This window comes from Telopea speciosissima, chromosome 8 (assembly GCF_018873765.1).
Source record: "Telopea speciosissima isolate NSW1024214 ecotype Mountain lineage chromosome 8, Tspe_v1, whole genome shotgun sequence".
Taxonomy (NCBI): Eukaryota; Viridiplantae; Streptophyta; class Magnoliopsida; order Proteales; family Proteaceae; genus Telopea; species Telopea speciosissima.
In genome coordinates this window covers 54577407-54594230 of record NC_057923.1, presented here as the reverse complement: position 1 = coordinate 54594230, position 16824 = coordinate 54577407, and the positions used below count along the sequence as shown (strand labels likewise).

The window sequence follows — 16824 nt, the reverse complement described above, 5'->3', positions numbered from 1 at the left end:
ATGAGAGTCTCAGTTGAAAACGAGAAGAAGAAGAATAAACAGTAGGTGGGTCCCACTTATTTGATTAAAAAAAACCTTAATAGGGAAGACGATGGAATTATAAGAGTTTTTTATTAAATTACTAAGGGGTAAAATGGACATTTTAACTTTGGTTGCTAATTGTGCTTAACGTAGGGATGTAAATGGATATTCGTAGATCCGTATTCGATCCGCGTTCGTATCCGTTTAGGAGAATCCGAATCCGTCTGAAACTAATCGGATACGAATATGATAATCCCCCTATCCGACCGATTATTATCCGATTCGTTTAGCAGTCCAACGGTAATAAAATATGTGAAATATAACTTTGTGTTTGTCTATCCTTTTAAGTTACCTTATTGGATTTTGTTATCTTTGTTTTATAAATTTATAAGTTAAGATAATGTGATTCTTTTTCTAGATTTGTTATTGGTTTATATATATTATTTTATGCAATGTGTTACATGGAATTACATATCTATTAAAAAATCAAAAGTAAAAAACGTAAGAGAATAAAAGACTAAGAAGAGTAGAAGAAAGGGTAATAACTGAACTCTCAAGTTTCAACCCTAACCTTCATCATAAAAACGGTAACTATGTCAATGGATAGTCAAAAAATCATATTCAATCTGTATTCATTTCCATTTAGGAGAACCTGTATTCAAAAAATCATTATCCGAAAATTATTCGAATCCGTCCGAATACCGATAGGATATTATCCGAATCCGTCCGAATATAAATGGATACGAATATGATAATGCCACTATCTGACCGAATTCGATCCGTTTACATCCCTAGCTTAACATCAGGGGGAAGGTTGCCATTTTGACCAAGTTTGGTAAGTCTGTGACATATAGAATACTTACAACGGGTGTCCGTGAAATTTGCCCTATATACAATTATATGTCTATATATATAAGTATATATGTATTTCAAATATATAATAATTTATATATACAATATAACATATTACATATAATATATTTCATATCATATGTAATAATTTTATTAATTTATATATTATTGAATACCATAAATAGGTATAATACTGAATACCGCACTGAGTCGGTATAGTATTCGATATGGGAAATTCACCATTTATCCGGTACAGTATGGTAACGGTATGGGGTATTCGACTTCTATACTGTACCGAATACCAGTACCGTACTGGATTGACACCCTTAGATTCATTGTTCCTAGTGCCGTTGTTCATACGGATCCGATTTTACATCCGTATTCATTTAGGGGTATTCTAATCCGTATCTAAATAAATGTCCGAATAATTTGGAAAAAAAATTATCCAACCAATTATATAAAAATTAAATAATTAATGATCTTGAGGGTTTTTGAAAATTCAATTGAATCTAAGGAACGTGGAAATCATGAGAGTGTAACAATTGAGAGAATCATATTTGTCGGGAGAGGAAGGTCTGGGTTACACAAGTCAGGGATACAAACGGATAGTCAAAAATCCGAATTCAATTTGCATCCATATCCGTTTAGGGATATCCGTATTCGATAATGGAATATCCGAAACCAATCACATCCGGATCAGATATTAGTTCCACAAAGAGCAAGAAAAGAGTTCCACAAAGAGCAATGGAAGCATCGGCAACCCAAGCACAACCGTGCCCATCTACGCATTTTGGTACCTCCTCCGGGCCTGTATTCGCCATCGTGCATGGCGCAGTAAACGCCGTACTACCTGCATCGTATTTTCCAATGAGCCCCGCACTACCAGCATCATATTTTCCTAAGAGCAGTCGTTGTGCGGCCTCACATAGGCAGGGTGTGGACCACACCCGGGCAGGGTGCTCGGGCAATGGGTGGGGCGTTCATTTCGCCCTTGCCTGTGTGAGGCCACACAATAGCCGCTCGGGCTGCCCGGCCGTAGAGGATCAGGATCCCTACCAACTCTGCCTTCATCCCCTCTCGTGGCTTCATCCTCAATGAATCTGTCCTCAAATCCCTCCCAATATTCAAATATTCCTCCGCCACCCACAGTGGTAGGGTGCTGGAATGAACTGTGTGCTTGCTGGAAATTGAAGAAGACGAGAAGGGGTCAACTCCTCCCTAAATGCAACCACAGTTTTCACATCGATTGCATAGACATGTGGTTCCAATCCCACTCTGCAGAATCCCCGTTGAAGAAGACGAGAAGGGTCTTCTTTCTGTTTCTGCTTCTAAGTCTGGTGAATGATCCCAAAGAAGAGAATTAATGGGTTATTTTTTGAGTGGGTGGAGAAGGACACCGTTTGAGAGTTGAAGTGAAAACCATGATCTCAGAAGAAGATGGGTCTTGAGGTCTTGTAGGTTCTGCCACGAATGAAAGCCCCATCTTCAACGATTGAAGTGGGGATTCGGAATCTCGGATGGAGGGGAGAGGGATTGAACACGGGGTAGGGCGGGGTGAGAGGGAGGGTAGAGAAGTAGGGGATGGGACGGGGGGTTGATGAGAGCACAACACGGTGGGGCAGGGTTGCAAGAGAGGGGAGAGAGCGGGAGAGGAGAAGGGGGTGTTGCAGGTGGGGGTGGAGTTGCCAATTTGGGGCGAAGTGAGGGTGTTGCAGGTGGGTGGGGGATGATGTAGTCGGAGAAAGGAGAAAGGAGAAAGGAGAAAGAAGAAAGAAGAAGAAAGGAGGAAGAGGAGGAGATGGGCACCAAATAACAAAACAAAACAAAAAATATATTGGAGAGAAAAATGGAAGTGATGTTAGGGTATTTTAGGAAATTCAGCTTTGTTATTTTTCTTAGACCCCATTAACAATAACTAATGTTGGGGATTAAGTAAATCTTTTTAAAATTGAAGCTTGTAAACAAATTTTCAACTTATTTATCTTGTAATTAATTTTCTTATCTAGTGGATTTGGGAACAATAGGACTTTGTTCGAGAACGTGGTGCCTACGCTCAGACATATGATGGGGCGCAATGATCGTTGTGCCCCATGAAATATGGTTATCCCATCCATGTTGATGCTTTTGTGCGCAGCTTCTTCCGTACATATTTTATTCCAACATTAATTATATTGAATGGCAAACAACCACTAGCTCGATTGTTTGGAGGCATTGCCGGTTTAGTGCATGCCCCCGAGGAGGTCAAAGGATTGACTCTCGTGCCAAAAAGGCATCTTTCAAAAGAATATATATATATATATATATATATATATATATATATATATAGATATAGAGAGAGAGAGAGAGAGAGAGAGAGAGAGAGAGAGAGAGAGAGAGAATGAATTTTTGAAATGTAATGTAAATTTATTTATTTTTGTTGGGTCAAATATATAAAAAAAAAAAATTCAAGGTATCACAGAGAAGGGAGTCGAGGAGTTGAGGGTTTCTTATTGTTTTAGAATATGGAATGGATTTACTATTGGATAAAATACACGAACCCCTATATATATATATATATATATATATATATATATATATATATATATATATAGAGAGAGAGAGAGAGAGAGAGAGAGAGAGAGAGAGAGAATGAATTTTTGAAATGTAATGTAAATTTATTTTTTTTTGTTCGGTCAAATATATAAAAAAAAAAATTCAAGGTATCACAAAGAAGGGAGTCGAGGAGTTGAGGGTTTCTTATTGTTTTAGAATATGGAATGGATTTACTATTGGATAAAATACACGAACCCCCTAAAATGCACCCAATATTCCTCATGCCCCCCCTAAGGTTTTGACAAGTCCACACACACTCCCTCAAAATTCCACGTACCACCCCTATTTTACCCCCTAAAGCCACTTAAGTCCATTTTAGACATGAAATGCTAGAAACTAACCAAACTATCCTTTTTTCTATCTTTTATAAAATTTGAAAAGACCTAATTATCCTAAAAAGATGGAAATGATGAAGTTTCATCCAACATGCTGATAAATAGAACGAAGTACTACAATTTGTATTAAGCTCTTGTAAACTTACACGTCCTTGTTGAGTTGTACTTTCTTTCTGCTCCAGTGTATAAAAATTTAAACAAGATTTGTTCAAAACTTGCTAGAATTTGTTGTGGCTTCAATCTTGTGACTTCCCAGTTTTAACAAAACTTAAAACTGGGAAAAGATTATGTTTAATTTATTGAGTGCATCAAATTCCATATTTCTATCTTATTTCTTCCTGAACTGAAGGAAATTGATTGAAATGCGGTGATTTTAAATGCATTCAAATCGTCATTGGTAAACAAATTCTTGTGTTATCGTCTTTTAATTGGAAACAAATTCATTACCAACAATTGCATTGACAGACTAAGTATGAGATGTGATGAGTCATAGATTTCCTAGCCAATCAAAGGTCGCCATGTGGACGTGCTGAGACCAAATCCCAAGACTGAGCCGAGCCGTCCAAGGCTAGGCCAAACTGTTCACCCAGAGAAAGAGACTGCACTTTATTTTTGGCCTGGCCGAGCATCGAGGCCAAACACTTAGCCCGCCGAGGACCGGGCCGAGCACCCGGTGCGCGGAGCTACACCAAGTGTGGAGCAAGGAAGTAATCTCCTCAACATGGCCGAGGCTCAGGCCTACTGAGCCCTAAGTCGAGCCCATACAGGTCGGCCCAAGACCAGGCGCCATGACTTGGCCGAGCTCCCACATGATCGGGGGAAACTCCCATGCCACATATGCCAAGGCCAAGACCAAGCAAGGAGACCGCGGCCGCCCAGCGCCAAGCATTGAGGCCGAACACTGAGGCCACGGCCGCCCGAGGCCAAGCCCTCTCCAAAAACCTCCATAACGGTGCTCCGGAGATCACGGTGCCACATCAGCGTGTCCCGACAATCATGGGATACGAATCGGGTCGCAATCCCGCACGGGATCGAATCACTCTCCCATAAGGAATCTTACCTTACTGAGAGACCAACCCCGAAAATAACTCTCCACTCCGCTCCGCGCGGAAGAGCCCTACCAATAGAGGACTCTTCCAACCGCCTCACCTCATCCTATAAATACTCAAGTATGGAGCTCAAACGCTCATCTCACTTTTACTAGCTGTTACGCTGTTGCACTGGAGACCTGACTTGAGGGTCGGAGAGTCCTAGGCCGGAGCCACACCGGCTCTCCGCACTCACTCGATTTTTGTAGGCTCATCCGTGGACGAACCGGGCGATGGAGGTTTTCACACGCAACAAGATGATACATGGCTAGAAGCTGAGGTTCTAAACAAAGATCATAGCTAGAAACTTAGAAGCTAAGGTTGTAAATCATCCATAATTCTTGGAATTAAGGAGATGTCCCAGAAAGCAATATACATGGGCACAAATTTATTTCACAAGCATTCCAAATTAGCAAGTCTACATCACAATCTCTATCGAATAAAAAATAGATTCACAGGATGGAAAGCTAATCTCTTATCCTATGCAGGGCGTAAGATTCTCACCCAATTAGTTCTTACATCTATTCGTAATTATCTTATTTCTTATTTTGCTTTTTCCACTAATATTTGCAAATCTATTGACTCTATTTGTCTAAAATTTGGAATGGAGACAAGGAAGGTGCTCGTAAAACTCATATGATCAATTGGGAAAAGATATGCTCTCCCAAGTCAAAGGGAGGACTCGGATTTTGCAACTCCGAGACCCAAAATAAGGTTATTTTGCTTAATTTAGGATGGAGACTGCTTATTGATTCTCAATCTCTTTGGTCTAGATGTTTGCGAGCCAGATACTTTCATAACAGATCCCTCTTTGATTCTTGTACACTAAAAAAAGAGGATCCTGGACCTGGAACAATATTGCTAGCATCCTCCGCATTCTGAAATGCTTGGTCACCAGAAAACTAGGATCAGGTCAGGATACCTACTTTTAGACTGATCCATGGTTTCAACAACAACCCTTGGTTCCCTTGCTTCAAGTTACCCTTACAATCAATCCTCATCTCAAAGTATCCCATTTCACTGATTCAGTCAATTGGAATTTCAACCTTCTTCTAGACTTTCTCCCCTTTCGTATTGCCTACAACATCTCCAACATTGCCCTATCACAAGGACCTGATATTTGGTGGTGCAATCTATCTTCAAATGAGATTTTCTCTACCAAATTGTTCTCTAAATACCTCCAATCACAGCCAAATAATAATTCTAGTTGCCACAACCAGTTCCCACCTCAATGGTGGAGTTTTTTTGTGGAAATTGAAGATCCACCCAAAATTCATGATTTTTTTTTATGGCAAAATCTGCCATAATGGTATTCCAGTTAAAAACCTTATCACCAAAAGGGGGTAGGATAGACCCTCTATGCCCCTTGTAAGTAAGATGGTTCTGCTTGTGAAGCAAAGCACTGGCTATAGCCTATCCAAAAGGAGCAAAAATTATCCTGTCCGGTTTCCAAAAACCCAATTATTGAACAAACATGTATGAAGGTATAAAGGTTACAGCATGGAAACAAAGCGACAGCCCAATGGGAAATGATTCTCTCAAATAAACAGAATGACATCAACCAGCAAGGTGGGCTTATACCATTAAATGTTTCCACACTTAAAACCATTGAAACAAGGTGGTAATCACAACATTTATACATAAATAACTTCTGAGAAATTTATTGAACCAAAAAACATAAAATAAGAAAAATTGCTGAGAAACTCAAAAGATGAAAAGCACAGATTTAATCGATCCCGAAAAATCAAAATATTACAACAACACAACTACAAGGTATTCAATCAGCTCCAATAATTAAACTTTCTAATGGTAACTCAAAAAGTATAACAAACATACAGTTTCATTGGGCCCCAATAAATCCAAGATTACAAGAATATAGTTAAATGGGATCCAGTCAACTCCAATAAATCAAATCATTACATGAATCAACGGGGGGTTTGACGAATCCTGGTTCATCCAAAAAAAAACAAGCAAGAGAAAATAAACCAACAGAAAATAAAGATACAAAGAGTTTGCACAATGGTGATTTCTCCCATTCAACCACCAGGAGAATAGATGGCATATGGAAAAAGGAAGATGGACTCCTGAAACAGCCATATAATACTGCAGGAACTTTGACATAAGAAAAATACATAAATAACAGTAAAAAGGAAATGCCCCAAGAATTTTTTTTTTTTTTTTTTTTTTTTTTTTTTGAGGGGGGTGGGTTAGATATCCCTGGGAATAAAAGAAAGAGATTTTAAGCATCAAGAAAGACAACAATGGAGTCAAATAAATTGTATTGAAACAAAGAATGAGAATGAAGACTGGATAATTGACTGGATGTCGAGCTATGGACAATCTAACAAATGAAGTGGGGCCAATAGTAGGTCAGTGGGTCGGTAATGGTATCAAGTTCAATTCAAAAATTGCTGCTGCTTTCACTGGCAGATATTGTAGGGCCTTCAGACTTCACAAGATGTGAACCCCTGCTACTGATATCAAGGCCCTGTAATCTGCCGAGTTGGTCCTGCTGCAGCATGTCTGAGAGGTGATGAGATTGGGCCGCAAGCAGGGGATGGCTTCCCATATTAGACTGGGAAGAATGGAACTGTGGCAAATGAATGTTCCGATGGCCTCCAAGACCTGGTTGCTGCGGAAGTGAGAAGAAAGATGGTGAGGCATACTGCATGTGGTGCATTCCCAAGCTAAATGCCTCGCCAGGGCTTGACATTTCCCCCGTGGCAACTTTGAGCCGCTCAACCTCCTGTTTTAATGCTTCATTCAAGGCTGCAATTACAATCAATATGATTCACTTGAGACAAACAGAAAATATAATACAAGGTTTCCCTGATACATTAAAGTAGACAACAATATAAAAAAGAAAACTCATTCTCACTACCCCGCCCACCCTCATTGTGCCACATGGACAAATGATGTGGCTATTCCAACTGTTTGATTGAGAAGATATGGCCTGGATTAGCCATGTGTAAAATTTCAGAGCCTAATTCAATTAAATAGCCTCACGTATTGGCATGCATCCCAATGTATATCCATGCATGCTTACTGTACTCCGAACACTACTGTGTACTATCCCATTGTCCTGTTTCTTCAAAGCTCTATTTCACCATTTAGCAAATATAACATGTGAGACCTTGGGGTCTACATGTCCACAAAATTTGGCCCCCATCCAATCCACTATGTGACAGATATTTGGGCCTCTTTGTAAGCTTATCACAGTGGCCTGTGCTGGAAAATATTTCCCATCTAAATAATTGAAAAACGGAGAAAGAGCTTAAAATATAAGAATGAAGAAGCCCAGTGCTCATGCAATTATTTACCCAGTTATTAGCTCTTGTTGTATTTAATTTACCACTCTGGTGTGCCATAAGGGTATTTTGGGCATTATGAATGTCTATCTTTAAATTGCGGTGCTTATTTAGTGCAAGAGGTATTCATCATAAAGTTCATTAAGTAGGATGGCTGATGCAGTACTGAAGACTTACCAGCGTAAGAGGTCCAAGAGATAGCAGGCTTAGCGTGGCCCAGCTTATTTCAAAGGCTTGGGTCCACTTTAAGTTTAGTCTATTTGTTTTCTGTTTTAAGTTAGTTCCAGTTGAGCTGGTAGTTCAGTCCAATTTAAGTTCAATATTTGTTTCTTTTCTCTTATTTAAGTTTGGGTCCACATCCTTTTTAAAGGCTACTTAGATTTTAAAAAGGCATGGCTAGTTGTAATAGGAATCGGCTAGGGGGTTTCCTAGCTAAATTCAAACTCTGTTTCCTGGTTTCTTATAAATAAAAGGATTGGGGGCTCATAACTCACAATTTTGGCTATTGACAATTCTGTTTTTTCTGCTCCTTGCATGTGAAGGGTTCTTTCTTATGGTGAATCAAGGGGTGATTATGTGTGACTATGGTGAATCACATCGATACCTAGCGGTGAGAAGCCCAGGTACTGTGTCCTATTGTTCTCTTATTCCATTATCAAAGAATCATTCATTCAAATTCTGTTCTTATTTCCTGCAATTGAATTCAGAATCCGTTCCTGCGATATAACAGTCCTTCCTTCACTAGGATTGTTGAATTGAAGGTGATCTTATTGCTGATTTCAATTCTGGTTTCAGAATTCTTCAGTCGACAGTACCCCTATCCATATTCTATTTTCAAATATTGATTCTGTTGGTTATCTCATACAGCCCTGCTTTGAGTAGGATTGAGCTTTGTTGACTTGAAAGCTGAAATCGACATATGCTCTTTACTGTTCTGTTGGGTCTGAAATTGACAACACATTGGTTTTCTGTTGGACAATATATGTCTGTGATCTGAAGAGTCATATGGTTGCTGGTTTCACTGGGTTTGATCAATCCTAGTGTCACTAGGACTTGTCCAAATAAGCAGAACTGGCCATTGGATCATGCTGGAATTTTCAGTATAGTTCATACCCTCTAAAAGGAGAACTCAATCAGGCTTATAGCCTAATGTGATTTGCTGATATTATTCTATGCGTTTTCTTCTAAATCTGGAACTGAGTTACTCTGTTTCGGTCCTGTTTTGGTACTGGTTTAATATTTAAATCAGAACGACATTAGTGGCCACTAATTAGGGAGTTCCTCAACTCATGTTACTTTGTTCCTAAAGTAGGAGAAATAGACTATTGGTCAAGAAACTAAGTTTCAGTCAAAACCCTCATTTCTTGATGTGAAACACTAAATTTCTCATTCATTTTAAGGGCTCACATGGAACATTCAAACTTCAAACTACTCTTTTACACTAAACCTTTATTCCAATGTGCCAACCACACATTTCTAATACCACCTAGAACGATAAACTAACCTCAAATCTACAAAAGGATCCTCTTCAATTTCTACATATTTTCAGTTTACACCTTGGCTCGCTTGATTACCAGAAATATTTCTGTTGTTATGGGTTGATATACATTATTGTGGCCCTTACTTAACAGCTCAAGCATTTGGGATAAGCGATTGTAATATCAGAGCTAGGAAGTCGGGTGTTCGATTCCTAGTAAGTGCGAGGGGTTTGTGTTATGTGTTGTTGTGCCCCAACGTGTTGGTTGTGCCCCCTTGGTGCCACAGGATAGCGTCACATGCAGACTCGTATGTGTGTAGGGGCCTGCATGGGTGTGGATATGTTGTTATGTTTTGATATACATTGTGGTGGCTCTTACTTAACAGCTCAAGCTTTTGAGATAAGCAGTTGTAATAGTTCCCCTAGATTAGGCCCTCCATGACGTGGTTAATGCAGGTCGTAGGTGTCTAACAGATCAAGATGCTACTGCATGCGACATACCACACACAGATTTTCTAGATAATAATTTCAGCTACATTTATAAATAATTTTAAAAGAAAATCATCTTCACCATATTGGATCATTGTTTGGTACGGTTCTAGAACCATTTTCCCATCATTTGAGGATTTTTTACCAACAACAACTCAGCCTTATTCCAACTTAATGAGGTCGGCCATCTGGATCCAGAAGAGACAAACTATAAAAAAATATAGAAGTAAAGGGAAGTGGCAATCAACATCGACACAAACTCTAGGGCATCGGCCCTTATAAACTATGTACCGCATCTTAACTGCCCAACAGTCAGCTCTAGGCCTCAAAAAAGGAGTGTAAAACACCAACAACATCACAACTAAATGGGTTTGACCACATGGATTTTTATCAAATATATAAAAAGAAATCGTGCCTTCCCAATAATATTTTCTTTTCTAGAAAATTTGCAGGTATACAATGCTTCAGTGATTTTACTACAGATGTTTAGAAGAGACAAACTAAAAATGATATTGCTATTACTATGAACAGATTGGAAGTGTTCTTGCAACCAAATTATCTTGGTCCAGAAGCAAAAGCCAGAAGGTGTCTTTAGTATGGGATTCTACTAACTAGTACCAAGCACTAAAATCCAAGCATTGGCATTCATCCCATAACTCCTGATTTACTGCATCAGTAACAGACGCACATGAGGCCATGTATAAATTAGAAGTTTGTCTCATTTAGTGGAGTAAATCATTATCTTGATACAAACAAAACTACCTAAATACCATGGTTTTATGCACAATAAATATGTTGGGAACAGAATTAACAGATTAAACATCGCATTTTATTGCATATGAAACAAGTTGGAAATGAAACATTACCATCACGTAATTGAGCTTGTTGTTCCATAGCTTGTAACCGAAGCTTAAGCTCTGCATTCTCAGTAGTCAGACCTGTTGTATCTCTCTACAAGGGAATATAACATAAATAGAAATCAGTACATTCCTGTAGCACTCTAAACAAATATATGAAAGCTATATATCTGATAAAATCAAGAATCAATCAGATTGAAGAACATTTAAATTAAAGTACTGTAGTCAAGATTCAAACACTTGGATTGGAAATGTGATGAACCTGCATGGTTGTGTTAAATATTTGTCTAGTGACTTGGGTAACTCCAGGTAGTCAAGAACTAAGAGATTAAACTCTCTAAAGTTGAGCACTGCTCAAAGCATTACATGCATAATGTCAATTACAAATTAATACAATCACTCCTACAACCACATCCTTAACCCAAAGTTCTAGAAACAAAAAGTCTCTTCCTAAGATACCATCATTGAAATCTCTTCCTAAGATACCATCATTGCTCAACCCTAGTTTCAACTTCGAACATTTTTTAATCAACACCTAAAACACTGTTTGGAATTATTCCCGAGACCAGGGTTTTAAGTATCAGATGGTACAATGCTTACTAATTAAAAAAATGATTGAAATGTATCAACCTGATACGGGTTGATACAGCTCGACACTTACCTTAAAACCTGCAGAAAAATAGATCCGTGGTAGAGAAGAAAACTGAGACTCTCTAAAACCTGATCCAGTTCAACTTTTTTGCTTTTATTTGATTTGGGGATTCCATTCCTACATAAAAACGATTCTAGCCTAGCAAATTGCATCTTGTTTTGATCATTAAACCTTTACAAATCTTGGATTGAAGTGTTTAACCTATGCAAGTGAGGTTAAGTTTGAAAGCCAAACCCTTTTTTTTTTTGGGCTCAATATTGCATTTTACTCTCTCTTTTGTTTCCTTTTTGGTGTGCTATTAATCAATAGACTAAAGAAAAATGACATAAATCATTGCATCAAACTTGTTTATTTGCATGAATCTGAGGATAAATTTGTGATTATTTACCCAAAACTATAAATAGATAAAAATGTGAAAAATGAGTGATAATGAGTTACAAAATTTATGAGTCACAAAGATGAGATTTATGGCCATGAATCATTGCGATAACATTATTTATTTTCTATACTTTTTTTGCCTACTTTTGGGAAATAAAAATTATAGAAAAAGCTTGAAAAACTTATGGATACATTGATGCAAATGGGTCCAATGTTGTTTAAAAATTACATGTAATGTATGAAATACATTATGAACTTTGACTGCTTTTTTTTAATTTTTTAGAAAATAAAAAATTATTGATACATCGAAGCAAATGTGTACAATGTTGTTTGAAACTTACATGTAATATTTGGAATACATTATTAATACATTGCTTCATTTTTTTCTAGTTTTTTTATTTTTTATTTTTTATTTTCTGTATTGTGCGTATGTTCGGTCTAAGCAAAACATCATCTTGGTTGCAGCTTTGTCTAAGAACACTTCCAACTCTGAGTTTGAACCAGCCCGCAACTCTCTATGGTATTAGACTATTAGTACATGTAAGAAACCTCATACTTTATTCATAATCAATTGAATACAATTGCCTCGTCTTACCTTGTTTTCCTTTTGTACATGATGTATTTGACACATTACTTATTTATAGTGTTTTACGCTTTAAATTTGTATTTTGCATGTGTCCTTTGCAGTTCTTGACCATTTCCATGTATATCGTTAATATTTCTTGCATCTCTACGATACAATACAATACGTTTCTTAAAATCACCCTTCCAATGTTGATACTTAAATCCTTGCCAGGACAGGTTCCAACAGACCCGATGTTCCCGATAAGGTTCCATACACATTCACAGCATTTATCGTGTCCCCAAAAATGGACCCACCATTATTGGTAACACTTGACACTTGGGGATTGTGTCCCCAACAAATATGACCTAAATTTCTTAATTCTCAAGACACATCCCTGCAAATAACCCAACCACATGCTCAGATTAGCTTTGAAAAGTTCAATTTTGGCAGCTTGAACAGAATAATAATAATCTAGTGATGTCCTCAATATAGAGCCACTACAATTTAAAAAGTAAAAACAAACAAACAAAAAAGGAAAGGGGGGGAGACTCCAACTCCAAATTGGCCACTATGTTCTGAAATACGTCTAGGAAAACTATATTAACAAGAATAGAAGATGAAAAACACAACCAAATTAAATAGAATAGTGCAAACTGAAGCTTAATTTATAGTAGGGTTCCTTAAACTGATCTACCATTCCTGTTACGCTGTACATGGCATCAGGCTAGATTTAGGAGACACGAACAGAACCCAGGTATGCATGCTAGATTATGGTTGCACAAAATACAAACCTGGAATAATGTGAGTTGGGCAGAAAGAGTAGTCGCTTCAGTTTGTAATGTCTGTACTTTTCGCTCGAGCTCTGAGATATAACGAGCCTTCCTCTCTTTTGAGCGAGCAGCAGATTGCCTATTTGCTAGAATCCTGTATAACGAAAATTTTGAAATGTAACACAGAATACAGAATTTCATAAGCACCAAATTCATAAACAAACTATAAAATTCAATGCTACATCACTAACTGATGGTTGAAATGGAATGTCCAGAAAATGGCATGTAACTGAACCAACCCAAAAAAAGGGTTTGGATAGAGACTACAAAACTGAAGCTAGTCTACCAAGGTTGCATGACGGACTGGCTGCCGCCTTGATAATTGCTCAGTAACTTGCCACTTTGCCAGCCGCCACTCTGGATTTTCAATGACTTGGAATTTTGGCTCGTTTTAAAATCAACTAAACATGTTTCAAAATTTTAATGGTTTGTGTATGTGCAATGTCCAAATCTTTTACTGAAGCAAACTTATTGTGCAACGCAACAATATAAACTTACACACAATTGAACTTGACTCGACGTTACCCCAATTACTCGGCAACTACATGAATCATGTTCTACAATTCACCTCTGTTTTAACAGTATAAGCTTATAGAGCATATATGTATGTTATTCTCCATGATAAAATAGGACTAGACAAATGTTAGGCAGAGAACCATGCTTTACAATAGGAGTAAAAGTTCAACAAAGCCATATGGTCAGCCAACTAACCCAGGCAACTGCCTACTTGCTAGATGACTCCTTCAAACAGTATTGATGATTATAAAATTTTCACCATTGGAAAATAAGTTCCTCTCAAAGTTAAGAATGGAGAAATGCATTAGGTATCACAGATTTTAGTGAACCTAAAATCAAGTATTCCAGGAACTCCTCATATGGAGAATGTTAGAAATATGAGCTGGTAAACATGCCTAAACCAGGGTAAGCAGCTCTTCCCCTTTCTTCGTTTCCTTATTGAGTCCGTACTCTTTTGATATGTGAGTTCATTGTCTCTTTCTCTTTAGCCTCTCTTCTCTGTAGGCGTTTCTTTTTCAAATAAAAACTACTTAAAATGAGAAATTTCAAGTAAAATATTGATAATTGCTTCCCCACAAATTTTACAAGTAAATAAACAGAGCCTTATTCCCTCTTTGTATCATCACCTCTTCAGAAAAAGCAGGAAAGATAACCAGTTTCCCCCACTCCAAAATTATTTTTCCGTCAAATGATTGCCAAAGAGAGCTGGCCAATAGATTGGTCAAATTGAAATCTTCGCTTCAAAGTAATCAGACCCTCTAGTCCCGAATTGAGAAACCCTGAACCCAAGCAGATCTTGTAATTGAAAATATTCTCCCAAAGGCCCTCAATCAATATAGCACCCGCACCCTAAGTTCTTTCGCACCACATGCTCCACACATTTTTCCAGGGATGGCATATGAGGTCTGAACTTCATGAATCACCGAAGTTAAATTGGAAATCAATTGCTCTTCTGGAAATATTACGAACTCAGTCAAAGAAAGACGACAGCAGAACTTGTCACAGCATCAGCATTTTTTTTTTTCCTTTTCTTTTTCTTGATTGAATAAAAAATTTAAATTTCTTATGCTTCCATTGCATGAGAAAGTGACATAACAACTAAACACACCAACAAGAAGTCTATTTTCAGGGAAAAGAGAAATTAAGGCAAACCTTTTTGCCCGCTTGGGATCGAGAGCCCAAAGCTCAGCAAGCTTATCAGGAGCCATTGCCTTCTTGGCCTCCAGTGTTTCTTCAAACAGAGACTCTCCTCTCGAGATCGAAGACCCATCAACCGAATTACTATGTCGATGACGAGGCCTCGCATTCTTCTCACCAACGCTGTTCTCATTCTGTGCACATCCACCACCACTACCTCCTGCACCATCTGCTCCTCCTCCTCCTCCATTACTCTGACCCACACAATTCCCTGCAGGGGCAGCAACAGAATCATCGTTGATTCGAAAATCTCCGGTCTTGTTTCCTTCATTTGGACAATCCTCAATTCTAGATCCAAGCTTTTCAATATCCATGTAAGTGCAGAAGAGATCATCCTCAGATCCAATCTCTTCGAAACTCCCCGTTGACGCATCGAATGGATCGTTAATGAGATCCAAGTCATATGGAATTCGGAAATTCACCTCAGAGTGGGCTCGTCGATGGTGAGACCCCCTGAAAGAATGGTTGCTGCTAGGATTTCCGAGCATTGTTGTCTCCTTTGACTTTTGAGTATTCTGAGAGTTGGGGTTTGAAGGATCTTGCATTTCCATGGCTCTGTGTTCCTCCTGTTGCTGTAAGCCTGTAATGCTGTCGCTCTCCTCGTCTTCTCAGCCAAAGAAGAAATTCAGATTTGGTCTCGTTGAATGTGGCCTGGTTTCAATCATTGTAAATGCAATTTGCGAGAGAGAGAGAGAGATCTGGTTATAAACGAATAAATGGAGAGAAAAAATTTAGGCTGGAGTTAGTTCGATAAAGAAAAAAAACAGGGAAATATGTTTCGGTCCCTTCGTTTTCACATTTTCTTGTTTTTTTTTTTTTTTTTTGGTTTTTCTTTTTGTCTGTAATTTGATTATAAAAACCTCATGTGCCTTTGAAAATCTGTCTAACAAAATTATATATATTTTGGGTTCAGATAATATAGGAGTAGAGGAGTGTCCATATCACACTTTCACTTTGCTGGCAAGAAAGGAATTTTATGTTTGTCAAGTTGTTTGGTGATGAGTTTGACTTCAATCCTCATTTCTTCCTTTGGGTTTTCTTTGGGCATTGTTTGATTTTTTTTCTTTGTCCCACACTCACGTATATTATGGGATGTAAGGATGATACAAGACTCCAATCATAAGGTCACATCACGCTTAATTTGATCAATTCGATATTGATCCACTAGTATGATTGAAAGAGAAAATAATAATAATAATAATCAAAATTTATTAAAAAAATAGGAGTATTTTTGTCCGATCTAAATCTTTCCAGGGCAATTTAGATTGCCGAGACTAATCCAATTTTCAATACCTTAATCCATGACATCACCCATAGAGAAGGTATGGTTTCATGTATCCATATCAGATCTGCAATATTAAATGATTTGTATTGGTATCAACTGTGACTGATATCAATACTTGGTCGATACCATATCAGTGGTATTGGAACAGGGAGAGGGTGGAAGGGTAAAAAACATAAATATCGTTCATTGGAGGAACAAAATGATCCAATTTGATACTTTTGATCTATATCGATATCAATATTGGTCGAGAGTGACATGTGTAGTGATGAAGTGAACTAAATCCCTAGAGAATGAAGACTCTATGGGTGAGGAATACTTGGTCTTTCACATTATCAATTTTGTGACCAAAGACTTTTGTAGATTGAAAGGTTTAGGTGGAATC

At 38.0% G+C, this 16824-nt stretch overlaps 1 protein-coding gene across 1 annotated transcript; it reads right to left on the bottom strand.

Annotated features, from left to right (window-relative positions):
* Positions 1–6663: 6663 nt before the first annotated feature.
* LOC122672871 (transcription factor RF2b-like) lies at positions 6664–15842 on the bottom strand. Its single transcript, XM_043870376.1, has 4 exons — positions 15113–15842; positions 13406–13538; positions 11029–11113; positions 6664–7657 (listed from the first exon to the last, which is right to left on the bottom strand). The coding sequence occupies exons 1-4, from the start codon at positions 15706–15708 to the stop codon at positions 7290–7292; spliced, it is 1182 nt and encodes a 393-aa protein (XP_043726311.1). The 5' UTR covers positions 15709–15842; the 3' UTR covers positions 6664–7289.
* Positions 15843–16824: the final 982 nt, after the last annotated feature.